This window comes from Anopheles moucheti, chromosome 2 (genome assembly GCF_943734755.1).
Source record: "Anopheles moucheti chromosome 2, idAnoMoucSN_F20_07, whole genome shotgun sequence".
Lineage (NCBI taxonomy): Eukaryota > Metazoa > Arthropoda > Insecta > Diptera > Culicidae > Anopheles > Anopheles moucheti.
The window spans coordinates 91,472,367-91,487,735 of NC_069140.1; the positions used below are offsets into that span (position 1 = coordinate 91,472,367).

At 41.3% G+C, this 15,369-nt stretch overlaps 7 protein-coding genes across 7 annotated transcripts; 5 read left to right on the forward strand and 2 right to left on the reverse strand.

The window, feature by feature from the left end:
- Nucleotides 1–833: 833 nt before the first annotated feature.
- LOC128305247 (SUMO-conjugating enzyme UBC9-A-like) lies at nucleotides 834–1,739 on the reverse strand. Its single transcript, XM_053042616.1, has one exon. It carries the CDS (start codon nucleotides 1,655–1,657, stop codon nucleotides 1,178–1,180), a length of 480 nt encoding a protein of 159 aa, XP_052898576.1. The 5' UTR covers nucleotides 1,658–1,739; the 3' UTR covers nucleotides 834–1,177.
- Nucleotides 1,740–2,625: 886 nt separating this feature from the next.
- Nucleotides 2,626–3,233, reverse strand: LOC128309369 (SUMO-conjugating enzyme UBC9-B). Its single transcript, XM_053045738.1, has one exon. The coding sequence runs from the start codon at nucleotides 3,147–3,149 to the stop codon at nucleotides 2,670–2,672; it is 480 nt and encodes a 159-aa protein (XP_052901698.1). The 5' UTR covers nucleotides 3,150–3,233; the 3' UTR covers nucleotides 2,626–2,669.
- Nucleotides 3,234–3,394: 161 nt separating this feature from the next.
- LOC128310665 (uncharacterized) lies at nucleotides 3,395–5,584 on the forward strand. The gene is made up of 3 exons (XM_053047362.1): nucleotides 3,395–3,627; nucleotides 3,690–5,071; nucleotides 5,430–5,584. Exon 2 carries the CDS (start codon nucleotides 3,691–3,693, stop codon nucleotides 5,038–5,040), a length of 1,350 nt encoding a protein of 449 aa, XP_052903322.1. The 5' UTR covers nucleotides 3,395–3,627; nucleotide 3,690; the 3' UTR covers nucleotides 5,041–5,071; nucleotides 5,430–5,584.
- LOC128310664 (uncharacterized) lies at nucleotides 5,182–7,382 on the forward strand. The gene is made up of 2 exons (XM_053047361.1): nucleotides 5,182–5,497; nucleotides 5,581–7,382. The coding sequence occupies exon 2, from the start codon at nucleotides 5,582–5,584 to the stop codon at nucleotides 7,067–7,069; it is 1,488 nt and encodes a 495-aa protein (XP_052903321.1). The 5' UTR covers nucleotides 5,182–5,497; nucleotide 5,581; the 3' UTR covers nucleotides 7,070–7,382.
- A 255-nt stretch (nucleotides 7,383–7,637) lies between these two features.
- LOC128297748 (uncharacterized) lies at nucleotides 7,638–9,865 on the forward strand. The gene is made up of 2 exons (XM_053033440.1): nucleotides 7,638–7,764; nucleotides 7,837–9,865. The coding sequence occupies exon 2, from the start codon at nucleotides 7,838–7,840 to the stop codon at nucleotides 9,695–9,697; it is 1,860 nt and encodes a 619-aa protein (XP_052889400.1). The 5' UTR covers nucleotides 7,638–7,764; nucleotide 7,837; the 3' UTR covers nucleotides 9,698–9,865.
- A 590-nt stretch (nucleotides 9,866–10,455) lies between these two features.
- LOC128300153 (uncharacterized) lies at nucleotides 10,456–12,897 on the forward strand. Its single transcript, XM_053036123.1, has 2 exons — nucleotides 10,456–10,557; nucleotides 10,637–12,897. Exon 2 carries the CDS (start codon nucleotides 10,646–10,648, stop codon nucleotides 12,872–12,874), a length of 2,229 nt encoding a protein of 742 aa, XP_052892083.1. The 5' UTR covers nucleotides 10,456–10,557; nucleotides 10,637–10,645; the 3' UTR covers nucleotides 12,875–12,897.
- A 323-nt stretch (nucleotides 12,898–13,220) lies between these two features.
- Nucleotides 13,221–15,369, forward strand: LOC128297477 (uncharacterized). Its single transcript, XM_053033121.1, has 2 exons — nucleotides 13,221–13,391; nucleotides 13,480–15,369. Exon 2 carries the CDS (start codon nucleotides 13,481–13,483, stop codon nucleotides 14,672–14,674), a length of 1,194 nt encoding a protein of 397 aa, XP_052889081.1. The 5' UTR covers nucleotides 13,221–13,391; nucleotide 13,480; the 3' UTR covers nucleotides 14,675–15,369.

The following is a 15,369-nucleotide window of genomic DNA, read 5'->3' on the forward strand; positions in this document are numbered from 1 at the left end:
GTGAAATATTTCCACATAATCCGAAATTTATTTTATAATTCCGCGCCAGAATGTGGATTTATTTTTGCCAACCAAATAAAAGTTATGCATTCAGGCATTAATGAACCACCAATCGAGCTATTTTCATCAATTAGGGTATTGGGAATGGGTATTCGTCAGTGGAGACCAGTTGCGAACAAGCTCTCCGACAAATATCTATTTTCATATACAAACTAAACGCAGAATGGAGTAATTTTGTGTTAAAATAATGCCATTACATGCTACACACTTTTAACCAACACACCTACCTGTTGTATGTTCTAATTATCTACTTTTATCGTGTTTGGTCATTCCAGAGATTACCATACACTTCCTAGAAGATATCGAATACTAAGGATATAAATAATTGTTTTAATTTATACAGATCGGAACATATAGTCCAATCTATTTATATACTGGGAGTGTTAGTACTTCCTTGTTATGAGTTATAAGCGCGTGCTTAAACTTAAAGCAATATAAAAGTTGGCCGAGAAGTTTGTATAAACTATGAAGCTAGGTAGCCAGTCCTAACAAACTAGTTTAAAAGCGCAGTTTCTTGAGCTTTTCTTCAGAAGAAACAGCAGTCGGACTTTTCGGTCTATCGGTCGGTTGGTTTTGGAAATGTACACAAACATCCTGTATAGAATAGAATATTACTTACCATAACCGTTAGTACAGAGCAAAAGAATACCAACGCTAATAAGCATGTAATATCACATATTGCTAACTTCAACAAGAAACACACAATGTTGAATACGTTCATAACTATCTTGACAAATAAATCCAACTTCCAAGCAGTATTTCAGAAGAAATTGGTTTTATTATAGCAATATCATACAACATAGAAACTTCTTAGCTGGATTGAATGCTTGTCTCGTGCGCAAATTCCGTATATAGTATCTTTTTTAGAGAAATTTCCCGGCTCCTATGCTTGAAGACGAACCAGTTCTAGGAAGCTTTTGAATGTGGTTAATGATATCAGCGCGATAGTGACATGTAAAATGTTGATCACTAAAATCTGGATTATGAGACGCCGTTTTTGCAAACTTTTTGCTCAACTATGCTGGCAGGAGGTGATAACATCGTTGGATGTAGGGTGGCTCAAATGAGAGTGCAGCCGTTTATGATTAAATAAATTTATTATATCGATCCGTCCACTTCAATCTGTGGCCGACATTGCTCTGGCTTGAGCACGCACACGTTTTTCGTACTCCAGTCGGTTCTGGCAATATATAGTGTATGCCTCTGCCTGTGCCGGGTCCTTAATGTTGGGCTCGTTTAGCAGATCTTGTATACCGAGCAAAATTTGTTTAATGGTAATCGCAGGACGCCAATCCTTTTCTTCGTCCAGCAGTGACAGGCACACCGTACCGGATGGATACACGTTCGGGTGGAACAACGGCGGCTCAAACTTGCACTTTGGCGGGCTGGTCGGGTAATCATCCTTAAAAATCATCTTCAGTCTGTATAGCCCACTTTCCCAGGCTGTTCCTTTCTTTCCGGGAATGGCACACTCCCATGTCATGAGGTTCAGTGATCCATCGAGGTTCTTAACGGGACGAGCCACAAATCCATAAGGGTGGTCTTTGCGCCACGCTTTACGCTCCTCGCCAAGTCGCGATGCTGCGATGCCGGACATATTGAATCAAGTTTACTGCAACTACAACTGGAACAACTTTTCCTCTAGCACGTACTTCACAAACTATGTGCGTCCAGTTTCACAAGCGCCGAATTGTGTTATGACGCCTCCCGTGTGACAGCTTCGATGGAAATATTTCACTCACTTTTCCGTCAAACAAAATGAGCCCTTGCAGCAAAATTCAGAGAAAAAATAATGAAGTTCTATTGTTTTGTGCTCCGAGCATAAAAAAACGAAACAAATGATGCCGTCCATAAAAGAAAAAAAAAACATTACAAGATACAGAAACAACCACACATCAAGAAACCAGAAAATAGGCAGAGACATTTATCAAAACAATTTTGCACAGCAAAATATGTGGCAGTAGAAATACAAAGCTAGGGATAACGGAAAAATGAAAGATAATATTAACAGACTAGAAACAAAAGACCCACAAACCAAATAAACCACAGATCAAACAAAAAAAACGGACAAGAAAATAGTTGAAAAAACCTAACCAACCAACAGTAAAATCAAACGAAACAATAGAGAATTGGACTGACAGGTCTACTCTGCACAGCCAATCAAACTCTCCTTGTGATCCAGACTGGCATCATAGGAGCAAAACACTATCGACAGAAGAATATGCCGTACGTTGATAAATACAATTGGAACAAGCTATTTCATGGGACGAAATTGAATGCTTTCAGAAATTTTCGAATACATATAGCTTTTGTCCAATAGAAAAAAAATTGCCTCGCATTTAACGCACATCTGAATGGTTACCATAATGCATTAGGTTCTTGATAGCCACTGACGTCGGATCTATATCTCAATCTAATCTGCCCTCCCGTAGATTCCGCAAACAAACAAAAATATATAGAACCACTAACAACAACGGAAATTGTGTATGAGCTTTCTAGAACGATACTATTAGAAGAATGAGCATTTGAATGAAACACCTCAATTAAGCTTACAGCATACTTGCGTTATGTTTGTGATTAAATAAATTTATTATATCGATCCGTCCGCTTCAATCTGTGGCCGACATTGCTCTGGCCTGAGCACGCACACGTTTTTCGTACTCCAGTCGGTTCTGGCAATATATAGTGTATGCCTCTGCCTGGGCCGGGTCCTTAATGTTGGGTTCGTTTAGCAGATCTTGTATACCGAGCAAAATTTGTTTAATGGTAATCGCAGGACGCCAATCCTTTTCTTCGTCCAGTAGTGACAGGCACACCGTACCGGATGGATACACGTTCGGGTGGAACAACGGCGGCTCAAACTTGCACTTTGGCGGGCTGGTTGGGTAATCATCCTTAAAAATCATCTTCAGTCTGTATAGTCCACCTTCCCAGGCTGTTCCTTTCTTTCCGGGAATGGCACACTCCCATGTCATGAGGTTCAGTGATCCATCGAGGTTCTTAACGGGACGAGCCACAAATCCATAAGGGTGGTCTTTGCGCCACGCTTTACGCTCCTCGCCAAGTCGCGATGCTGCGATGCCGGACATATTGAATGAAATTTACGGGTTTTAGGAACAAATTGTTGCTGCAGCGCGTACTTCACGAACTACGTGCGTCCAGTTTCACAAGCGAATTATGGCGCCTCTCGGATGACAGCTTCGTTGGAAACATTTCACTGGCTTTCCCTATTGATGTAAAACAGCCCTTGCAGCAAAATGTCTGCAAAGTTGATTGTTGTTATTCTGTGTGCTTCAAACAGAAGCAAAACAATCATCGCCGTAGGAAGAACACTTTCGAGAGAAGTATTTATTTTTATATGGGTGAAATTTTTGAAATAAAATCGGTTGAATTCAAAGCACAGTGCGAATTATATAGAACCTGTTTTAGAGTCAATAACAAGTTTAAGTAGTTCAACAATTAGAACATAGTTCATCAGGCAGCATTAAGCATTCTATAAGCGACGTAATCTGGACATCACCGGACAGTATAATTGGCGGAAATACGTATATCTGAACCACCTTGCAAGTAAGTAGACTGTTTACAGAACTAGCATCATAAAAGGTTACATTGTACACCATGTATTACAGCATGCCGTACGTTGTAGTCGAAACGACGGATACTCTTGGCAACAAGGAACTGCTCGCTGCACCGGAAAGCTGGCTCCAGAAGAGAGAAGATGGAAAACAATATCTCTGTTGGCCCAATGTGAGAAACATTACCACATTGAATGCACTACTGCAGGATGACTGTAGCGTACCGTCGCTGATGTGGGAAAAACATGAATGCATGATCATGCGACACAATATTTTGTCGCTCGCATTGGCAAGTAAGGCAATAGAAGGTATTCAACGAAAAAGCGAAAGGTTAACCAACCCAGTCGCTGAACAAATCGCCCATAAAAGTCCCGACGTTGTTGAAAATCCGAAGCGTAACTATGCACCTGATAAAAATGTACGCGAGAGGTATTTAACCGGGCAAAACAAGGATTACAACTACGCTCAGGGGACTTTATACGAATCAAAGCCGGACATTTCATCGGATCCCCTGGAAGAAACTAGTACGAGCTCTAACGTGTTTCAGATGTTCAATGAGCTCAAGAGTCTTATTGATTCTAATCAGGAAGAAATGACGAAAAAAATGAATGAAGGCTTTTTTCGTATACAGAAAGCTATGGTCGCCATGATGCATAAACGAACGGGGCAGCCAGTGCCGACAACAGCTACCGGAACACTTAACCCAACAGCACAAAACTGCTTTGCTTCAACGAGCTTCAACATGAAAGCTTTGAAGACCTTGGAAGAAATGAACAATTTTGAAGAACGGCTGAAAGACGACGATTATCGAAAGCAAGTGCGAAATTGGGTTGACAGTGTCGTATCCTATGAGCGTAATCCGGAATGCCGCATGATGGAGATACTAGACTTGCTATTCGATCGGCACTTGCTTCCAAACTTTAGCTGGACGGGTGCTAGCACCAAAGGCGTCAAGAAACACGCATTCGGGGAGTACAAAAATATTATTCTGCTGTTTGCATATGTAGGCACCACTAGCCTGCACCGGGCAGATAAGAAATTTGTGGCCAATTTTTTTATGAAAAAGCTCAGACATGCGTCTGTCCGGGCAGTTGGACTAAAAGGCATGCGAAGATGCGTGCCACATACGCCATCACCGAGATCAATTAAGAATAGATCGGGAGTGAAAAACATGAATGCAGTAGCCAGCAGTTCGAAATATGTTAAGCTAAGTCAGATGGACTATGGGAATGTAGATGTAATCGATGATTCTGACGAGAACAATGTAGAGTATACAATTAGCACCGTTGAACCTAAACAGGTAGCTGAGGATCACCAGTATACAGGATATAAAAGGTTAAAAATCGAGGCTATGAACGATCTGCAACCAACACTATGCATGAGTGCTGAAGATGAATCAGAATAATATGAATCCTCCTGCAATACATGGAACAAAGGTATGTGTTTTGTTTGGGAAAAAAAATAAATAATGCTTTACTAACCATATTTCGATAAATATGTGTAAAAATGGGAAAAAGGACATTCTTGGTGCAAGTGCATCTTCGTAGTGAAAAGAACGATTTACATTTGAAATATTTCAATCAACGAATTTGACTGACATCTGTTTGTTGTGGTTATTTGGTCACAACAAAAGTAAACAATGGCTAAATAAGCGACGCCGAATAAGCAGAAACTAAATCATGATAGAATAACAATTGTCCATTCAAATGTTGAAATATTTTGTGTATTTTGTGAGGTGTAAAGTGTTTGGTACATTTGCTTAAAGACGTTGCTGAGCTGAGACCTATTCCATAGCCTATTCCATTAGGAGCATTTCGTACATTTGAGACAGTTTCGGAATTTTGCATCAATCTCTGCAATAGGTAAGGAAGGTTATCAGTTATCAGTTGTAGCTATAGGATTTAAAAGTATATATTATTAACACTTTACATTAATACATTTTTAGGATGCCTTATGTCTTGGTGGAAACAAACGATGCTGTCGGGGGCAAGGAGCTTCTTGCAGCACCAGAAACATGGATCCAGCGACACGATGACGGAACGGTGTATCTGTGCTGGCCGAATGTTAGGAACATTAATATGCTGAACGCGCTGCTTAAAGATGAACATAGCACACCGTTGGCTGCATGGGAAATGCACACATGCGTGATAAAGTGTTCTAACATACAGTCTCTCTCGGTGGCTGGCAAAATGATAAAAACGTTGCAAAACCATTGGAAAACTTCTTACGTTCCACAGAAAAGAACCATCGAAGCGAATGATGATGTCACTGCGGGGCCTGCTTGTAAAAAATTGCCCATCACCGAAGAACGCGAACCGGACGAATCAGAAATAATTGGAATGTTCAACGAGCTCAGAAGTCTGATAGAAAATAGACATGACGAGGCAAGGAAAAAGCTGCACGATGGATTTTATCGCATAGAAAAATGTTTGCATTCTGTAGGGAATGAATTACAGAATATAGAGCAAGAAGCGGTTCCCGATCATGCTTCGCAATGCTTGCAACCAGCACACGAGATGGAGTTTTATGTAAATCCCGTAACCTGCATAGACGAGATGACTGATTTTGAAGAGCGGTTAAACGACGAGGAATATCAAAAACAGGTGCAACATTGGATCGATTGCGCCATAAGTCACCAAACACACCCGGAACATCGCATGCGAGATATCCTTGATTCGCTGTTTGACAAACAATTCCTATCCAATTTTAGCTGGACTGGAGGTAGCACGGGTAAACTTGCGTTTATGCCATATGGAAACATTGTTAATTTGTTTGCATACGCCGGTACCACCGCAACGCATGCAGCTACTCCCAAATATGTGGGACAATTTTTCATAAAAATACTGCAACAAACTACTACGCTAGCAGTACGTAAACACCTGTCACTAGAGCTAGAAACTGTCGATTCAACTGCTTCGTGGAACACCGAAAACAAATCCATGCTACAAACCGTAGACAGTTTTAATGAAACTACGCTAACGGAGGGTGGACATTCATCACAATATACAGACAACCATACCAACACGGAGATCTCCAATGTTAATCCCTTAACCTGCCTAGAAGAGCTGGATGCCTTTGAAGCGAAGCTGGGCGATGCTAAATATCGTGCAGAGATGCATACGTGGGTAAATTATCACGTTGGCTACGAGATTAATCCGGAAGTTCGTATGATAGAGATTTTATACTTGCTATTTGATAGAGATTTTTTATCCCACTTCACATGGATAGGCGCGCGAAAGGGTAGCTATGGAATGAGGGCGTACAGCAATGTTGTTCAACTGTTTCAATACGTTGGTACCACTGCGGCACATCGTGCTGATGAAATATTTGTGGCAAGCTTTTTTAACAAGAAATTGAGATATGCCGTCAGAAGAGCAGAACTAGCGTTGAGTGACTCTGATTCAGATTCAAGCAACTTTGAACTGAACGAATGAATCCACCTACGTATCCAAGTGCCCGCTTTGAGGATTAATGAATCTTTTGAGAATCGATTACTGATTTTAATTTTGACTCCGGCAACTCCTCGCTAAAGATTGGCATGAATGACTCTTCTTAAAAGATTCATTAAGCACGACAGAACAATAGAACCTTCGTAGAAGCCACGTTGAAGCAATAAATATGACTTGAAGCATTAATGAGATTTAATTAACCATTCACGGTTTCGTTTCAAAAGATGGGAACTTTAAGGTGTTTGTTCTCCTACGTGAATATCGCAAATTACTTACCGTAAAGTCATCAGACTTTCGTTAACGAAAATAAGACACCGGTCGTTTTGATCTCGATCTCGTAGTGTGAAATATTTCAATGTAATGTCAACCCTTCCCGTCGGGCAGCGTTGCTCGGTTCTGTCAGATCAAATGTTTCGAAGCGACGAGCATTTGTTGTCGATTTCGTGTGCACAATTGGTGGGCATCATTGCCAAACACAATATTTTGCAAGGAGAGAATCTTACCTTATTAAAATTCCGATTCGCTGAAAACTGGTGGTCAGATAAAAAGGTGTGAAAAAAGGAGTGTTTTTACCCTGGAAAGTGTACCATTTAGCAGTATCTTGCGTGTAGGAAGCCTTACTATTCATGGTAATAGTCTAGAGATTTTACTGCAACAGCGCGAAATTAAAGGAAAACAAAGTGAGTAGCCGGTACTGCTGTTCGCGCATGTAACACAACTGTTTTATATCGATATTCGCACACCGTTTTCAGGATGCCGTACTCCGTAGTGGAAACTATTGGATGTATGGACAGCAAGAAATTGCTCACAGTGCCAGAAACGTGGATTGTTTGCCAACATGATGCGCCGACAGGGTTTTTGTATTGGCCGGACGCGAAAAACGTTAGTTCGCTGAAAGAACTGATGGCAAATGAACACAGCACTCCATCGGCTTCATGGGAAAAACGAATATGTAAAATTATCTACCGGGGCATTCCTTCCTTAACGTCGGCCCAAAAAACCTTGGAAGTCTTGCAAAAGCAGTACAAACTGAATATATGCGTCGTTACTCGTGGAGTGAAGAAAAAAGTTCAGCATAGCATGAATCCAATGCGAAGCACTGCGCCAACGTTGGTTGCTGAGAATCAGCCGACTGACAATGCCACCAAACGAGTGTATAATTCTATGAATCCACTGGAAGATGAGGATCCATTTGGGAATCATCCGGTTCCAAAACCGTTTACAGAAAACATGTTTACATTCTGCAAGCCGAAAGAAGAGTACGATCCATTCGGCGATCTGTTTCCAGCAACATCTGGAACGAACCTTGATCCTGAGAAGAACCCGAGTGCAAAGAGGCAGTCGGCGATTGACCCACTGGAAGATGTGAAATATTCTTCCCAGCTATACGATCTCATATATGAACTGAAGAACATAATAATGAGCATACAGGAAGAGATGAAACAAAACATACGCGAAGGTTTCAATCAAATCCAAGAAACCATGTTGTCGCCGCAATGGTGCAATGAACAAAAAGTGAGGGTGCAATCGAACCATAAACTGAGTGAAACAGCTGAGCTGTACTGTGATGGTTATGTGTACACGCTAAAAACCGCAGAAGACATGAAACGTTTCGATGACCAGCTAAGAAATACAGAATATCGCAAGAAGGTTATAAGCTTCGTAGATTTAAACATACAACATGAGACAAAAACACGGAAACGAATGAAAATACTATTTGATATGTTATTCGACGGTAACCTGCTTGATCAGCTCAACTGGTCCGGAAAGAATGGCAAACATGGATTGAAAAGTTATTTGAACATTAGAAAATTGTTTGAATACTCAGGCAGCACTTCCACGCATCGCTCCAATCAAGCGGAAGTAACCAAATTTGTCATGAAGACATTGGAAAACAGGATGCGTGCGCGAATAGAGGCCCAAAGAAAGAGAGCGTCCCGTAATGCTACGGTATGCCGTTCGAAGAGTATTGGTTCGACCCAACAGAAAACGATACCAAACGCTCTTTTGGAAGCAGAAGACAATGGTACAGAACGGAAAGATACAGCGAAGGAAGGTGAACGGATTGAACGGGATGAAATGATTGAAGAAAGTAAAGGCATTGAACAGGATAAAAGTATTGAAAATGATGAAAGTATGGAACACGGTAACGATACAAGCGTATTAGAAAACAGCCAAACATTGTCAGACGAAGATAGTTCACAGCCTGCAGTATCCGGAAAAATCCTGACAGACATCCTGACAGGCAAGCGCATTACATGTGTACAAGAACTGGATACATTTGAAGAGCAACTGAACGACGTAAAGGTCAAACAGCAAGTGCAAAAATGGATCGAGCAAACCGTTGGTCCGGTGACCGATGAAGATGAACGCATGAATGATTTGCTGGACCGGTTAATTGAAAGAAAAGTATTGCGAACCTTTAGTTGGATGGATGCAAATAGTGGAAAACTGCCCTTGGAAAGCTATAACAATTTTGTTAAACTGTTTGAATATGCCAGCCGATCCGTGATACATCATACGATCATATTTAACCGTGGTTACGTTTCCAATTTCTTTATGAATTGCATTAGCAACATTGAACGGCAAAATAAGTCTAAAAAAGAACTCTAAATGTGTTCACACTACTAACTAAGATTTTTTTCTCTTACTAATTAAGATTTTTTTCTCTACGAAATTGTGGGAGAGTTGTGTAACAATACAGCCAAATTAGGACTAATGAAACACTTTATTTTAAGAGCCATCATCAGGATACCGTACCTACGTGTACGGTACGTAGTTTAGTGCTGTACAGATGTAAATATTTCATGGAATACCATGGAACCGTTTTGATAGAATGTATGAACAATAAACCTTATGAAACTGTATTATTTATATATTTTTTTATTTCAACTGGATCTGTTTACAAACAAAATATTGGAAATACTTGCAGACTGAGAAATGCATAAACCGAGATTATGACCCGCTGGGAGATGTTAAACCATTTCTCCGTGTTGGTGGATCTGCTAAAGGAGTTGAAGTGTATCATTCATTAATGTTAAATTTTTCGTTCGAATTTATAATGAAGGATTTGTAGCAGCTCACGTGCGAATCAAACACCAAAGAAACAATTTGGACAAATAACGTTGATTATTTTTGTATATTCGAGAAATGAATAATTGTTACGTAAATTAATCATGCGCCGACAGAATAGTCAATTCTATTGTAATGGTATGGACCATTTCCAGTGGCAATTTCAAAGCAAACGATAGGCAACGTTGTAATGATCATCGAGTTGTCAGTTTGAAAACCACAATGGCGTTGCATGGAACAACCTTGACCGTGGTTTGTTTTCAAATACGCAACAGTAATTGCTGTTTATTATTCTTAGAACATACCGGCTCGCGGAGGGAAATACAGCAACAAGGAACTCGAGAAAAGCGTCAATCACGCGTGCTAATCTTGATAGCAAAAGCGTGTGTAGCAGATTACAGGTGAGCAGATTATAGCTTATAATGCGAAATATGACGTTCTTAACAATTACATTCCTATGCATCATGTGCCGGGTTCCAGGATTTTAGGATGCCGTACGTTGTGTTGAAAAAGAAGAAACTTGATCTTGTGGAGGGCCAGGAAGATGTGATGGTGGTACCAGATATCTGGGTTCAGGAAAACCGAGAGCATAAGGAGGCCTTTGTTTTTTTACCTGTGGCAGACTGCGATACGGTAAAAACGTACTTGGAAAAACAGATCACGCCGTTGCAGGGATGGGAGAAACATGAATGCGACATACTGTGTAGAGGAATTCCCAACTTAATAGCAGCCTATAAAACTATCGATAAGCTGCAGAATGTTGGAAGCGTGAATGTCTTTTTGGAAGAATACCGTATTCCTCGCCCGAAGCGTCTGAAACCGGCGGAGAACGTTGTGGAAGAAGATGAGCAAAGGGTATTCCCAATCTTTAAAGCGGGCCAAGAAAGCGAGGATCCTTTTGGAGCTATAATACCACCTTTAGAATTGTCGTTAGTATCGGACTCGGAAGATGTGCCATTCGATGAGATAGACGCTGCTGTAACCTCACGGGAAAATGTAGCTGAACCGATTGCTCCAAGTACGAGCAACACATTGCACCAAACGGAGCAAAGGAACGATGCGCTCGTTGCTAATTTGACCGTAACTCCAGATTCGAGTCGTAATATTGAGACTCGTTCTTCTAACACAACTTCGTTCCAACCTTGTAGATCTTCCAACAAATGCAGCAGATCATCAAACAAAAGGGTTTTTAGTGTTGCTCGACGGAATGACGAAGCTGCGTCGAGTGATGATGATGCACCAAGTAACGGCAGTACACCGTGTGATGATGATGCAGCGAGTTGGTATTCTTACACAAACGTGCGATCGAAAAGAGTTAGATCCACCTGCTCATTCACCAAGCCACCGGAAGATGGTGAACAGATTGCAGGGTTGTTTGATCTGATGTATGAACTGAAGAGTATGATGAGTAGCAATCAGGAAGAGATGAAGAAACATATACGTGAAAGTTTTGCTCAAATGTATAAACACATGGCGAAACTGATCAAACAAAATATTCAACTACAAATGCAACAACTCGTACCTAGGGCGTCGAACAACAGACCACAGGTGATAAGTAAACCTGGTTTGAATGTAATAACATTCCCAAAGCTTATGGTAATAGAAGATGTGAAACGCTTCGATGAGCAGCTACTAGATGCAGAATTTCGAAAGCGTATTCATAACCTGATAGATAACGCCCTTAAAAATGAGACCGATCAAATGACACGCCTGAAAATAGCGCTGTATCTAATATTCGATCGGCCGCTCTTTGATCGGTTCAATTGGGGAGGAGGAATTGAAAAAATTGCGTTGGAAAAATACAAAAATGTTATCGAATTATTAGAATACAGCGGGACCACACCTAAGCGTCGTATGACTACATTGAAAGTGGTACAGTTTATTCAGTCCGAATTTGCTAATACTCAAAGGTTGAAATGTGATACAGCAGTTTCAGCAGTTACACCTACAACAGCTACAACGCCTGCAATAGCGACAATACCTACAGTTGCTGCAACACCTACAATAGTCACAATACCTACAACAGCGGCAACACCTACAATAGTTACAATACCTGCAACAGCTACGACTGCGGTAACTGCAACAATGAAGCAAGTAGACCCTACGCTCGATGAAGCTGTAAATTTGTTGGAAAACCTGCGCAAAGCTACACCCAGCTTGCATGTGGAGGTGAGAAAAATCGAGGCAAAAACCCCAATTGCAACAACTGCACCGGTCGCAATAGTTGAGGCACCAAACGACACCGAAAATACGCGTCTTTCGTCCGAAGCACGCCGTGAGTGGAAAGCTCGTGCTGCCAATAACTTAGCGAATGAAAGCAAGTGTATAACATCCGCGAAGGTATTGGACAGTTTTGAGAACCGATTAAACGACACAAAAATGCGGCAGCTAGTTCACAAATGGATTGATAAAATTCTTAAGCATGAGAAGAATGTTGAAAAACGCTTGCTAAAACTGTTTAACCGGTTGATCGATATCAAAGTATTGGAAAACTTTTACTGGATGGAAAGAAAAGGCGATTATCGACCTTTGTCGGAGTACACCAACTTCATACAACTGTTTGTGTACGCTAGCAACGGTAGAAGGGCATCAGCACCGCCGACGCCATTAATGCGGGAAAATGTGAATAAATTCCTCGACAAACAGCTAACCTACGCTGATTGGCGCATGAAGGAAACCAATCTCCCAGTACCAAGTACTTCCGTGTCTAAATTTTAACATGCTCAAAGCATTAGGGACAAACAAGTATTTGCAAGATTTATATCACTTTCAAAGTAAATTGCTCGTAGATGCGAAAGGAATCGGGCATCGACAATCAGTGATACTTAGAATACGTTGTATGAAAAATAACTCATTTTGTTCTTCATCTATTATCCATTTAATGGACTGAATAAAATTGTTGAACTAGTGTTCAACATACATTTGATGAAACTTTTTTTAAATTTAAACATTTGAAATGAAAGTTGCCCCCAAGGAGATTGCGCGTTTTCCTCGCGGGCATCCAAGTGACATTTGGCAGTAGGCATCGACGGAGTGACAGCTGTGTTGATATCAACAACGGGAAAGGACGCCAAGTGCTGTCTGGTGAAGCAAAGTCGGGTGGAACGTTTTTGTTGTTTGTTGAAATATCTTACTAACTTACTTATAGTTAGGGTAACCTACGCAGAAACTTGATAAAGAATCTTGGACGACGAACAATCGTAGCAGAGTGTTGTGAATTTTGTTTGCAATCCAGGTACGGAGAGATTGCTGTTGTGTTTGATGGGTTCGGGAATAGGTTCTACTCACGGCCGGAATAATTACTGCAATTGTTTTCCATTAAGGATGCCGTACATTTTGGTGGAAATGATGGATTCTGCCGGAGTTAAGGAGCTGCTTGCTGTACCAGCAACCTGGGTTCAACGACATGAGAATGAAAGTGCATATCTTTGTTGGCCTTCTGTGCGGAGCATTCGGAAATTGAACGCACTGTTTGAAGACGAATACAGCATACCGACAGAGGTATGGGAGCGATATGATTGTGAAGTTCTATGCCGAAACATACAATCGTTGGCAATGGCCGACAAAATGATCGAAACGATGGAAATGGAGTACGAGACGGATGAAATCGAACCAAATAAAGCTACGCCTGACCTGGAGAATAGTACAGCCCAACACAGAGCACAAAGCAAACAGCAGCATCAGTGCACTAAGTCGGAAGCGAACCGTCAGAAGGGAAAGGTGCAGAAGCTGCTCGCACGCATAAACACACTGGAGAATGATCCACTGGGAGATGTGAAACCATGTCCACAGCTGCTGAACCTGATGTACGATTTGAAAAGCTTGATTCAGAGCAATCAGGCAGAGATCAGACAGAAACTAAAGAAAGGATTCGGTCAGGTGGAAAAATCATTACTTGCGAAGCAAATAGAATCGAATGCCATGCAGTACGCAATGGAACGCATGGAATCGAACGCATTGGGGAATGTGTCATCGTTCCCACCGGTTCCGCAGTTTACAGTGAAGCTGCTAACCGAGATGGAAGAACTGGAAAACTTTGAAAAACAGTTGAATGATAAAGAATATCTGAAGAAAGTACACTGCTGGATCGACACCACCCTGGGTCTCGAGCGAGATTCTGAGCATCGAATGCACACCATACTGGACCTGATAATATCCCGCAAACTATTTGCTGGTTTCAGCTGGACCGGTGCCGGTAAAGAGAAGCGCCCGATGCACGTTCACAAAAACATTCTCGGATTGTTTGAGTATGCCGGAACCACTCCCATGAATCGTGCGAATCACATTACGGTGGAGCTTTTTATGCGCAAGAAGTTGCACAATTCAGCCACCAGGGTAAAGGTGCTTGGGGTGCGCAAAAGTGTGCCCCATCGTCGCAAGCGCACAGAAGCCAGACAATCGAATGCGTATCAAGCTGCGGAACGTGCACAAGCGTTCGAGTTGGAAACGCAAGAAGATGAAGTGAAGCTCGAACAATCGTCATCATCTTCATCATCATCTTCATCCTTTGTATTTTAGCATATTCCGATTAGTGCGGAATGTGTGCAAATTACGCAAGGCCAGTCGGGTGTACATGGAAGTTGGGAGTGATGTGTGACTATCGAGGAATGGACAAGTAAATGATGGTAAAGCTGTAAATCACATTTCGACATACGGCGCATGCAGAAGCGAAAAATTCCCATTGACTGTTTATATAGCACATCACTCATTTTTGTGTGAAACGGCCAGGTGGTAACCATTGGGATCACCCAATTTTGGGTGATGTGGCGCTGAACTTGTTAATCCTTTAATCCGCCCATGAAGGCTCAGTGAACGGTAGTAAACTTATTTAACAGCTCTTTCCCCTTAAGGCCAGGTAATTATATCGGGGCGGTCATATCCAATAATAGGGATTTGATAAAAATAAGTACCGTGTTAATCGTATATCTAGTCCAGAATTACGCTACTTGGTAGAAATAGAAGAATGAAACGGCTTATCCACTAACTAGCTAGTGGAACTTAACCATTTTGATCGAATCAATCCTTAAATTTGTGTAAGTTTGTGGGACATATTGAAGGAAACAGATCTAATTACAGCGTGAAATTCTACTTCTGATTCTCTCCCGTTAGTAATAAACTTAGTGTATGTCTATTGATGTAATTTGTAAGTAATTTGGTACTATTAATAGTAAATATTGTAAGTTATTCATCGTATTTGTAAATGTATCTGACCA

What these genes read in the sequence shown, in the direction of transcription:
- LOC128310665 (XM_053047362.1), top strand. Translation starts at nt 3,691, where the DNA reads ATGCCGTACGTTGTAGTCGAAACGACGGATACTCTTGGCAACAAGGAA.
- LOC128297477 (XM_053033121.1), top strand. Translation starts at nt 13,481, where the DNA reads ATGCCGTACATTTTGGTGGAAATGATGGATTCTGCCGGAGTTAAGGAG.
- LOC128305247 (XM_053042616.1), bottom strand. Translation starts at nt 1,657, where the DNA reads ATGTCCGGCATCGCAGCATCGCGACTTGGCGAGGAGCGTAAAGCGTGG.
- LOC128297748 (XM_053033440.1), top strand. Translation starts at nt 7,838, where the DNA reads ATGCCGTACTCCGTAGTGGAAACTATTGGATGTATGGACAGCAAGAAA.
- LOC128300153 (XM_053036123.1), top strand. Translation starts at nt 10,646, where the DNA reads ATGCCGTACGTTGTGTTGAAAAAGAAGAAACTTGATCTTGTGGAGGGC.
- LOC128310664 (XM_053047361.1), top strand. Translation starts at nt 5,582, where the DNA reads ATGCCTTATGTCTTGGTGGAAACAAACGATGCTGTCGGGGGCAAGGAG.
- LOC128309369 (XM_053045738.1), bottom strand. Translation starts at nt 3,149, where the DNA reads ATGTCCGGCATCGCAGCATCGCGACTTGGCGAGGAGCGTAAAGCGTGG.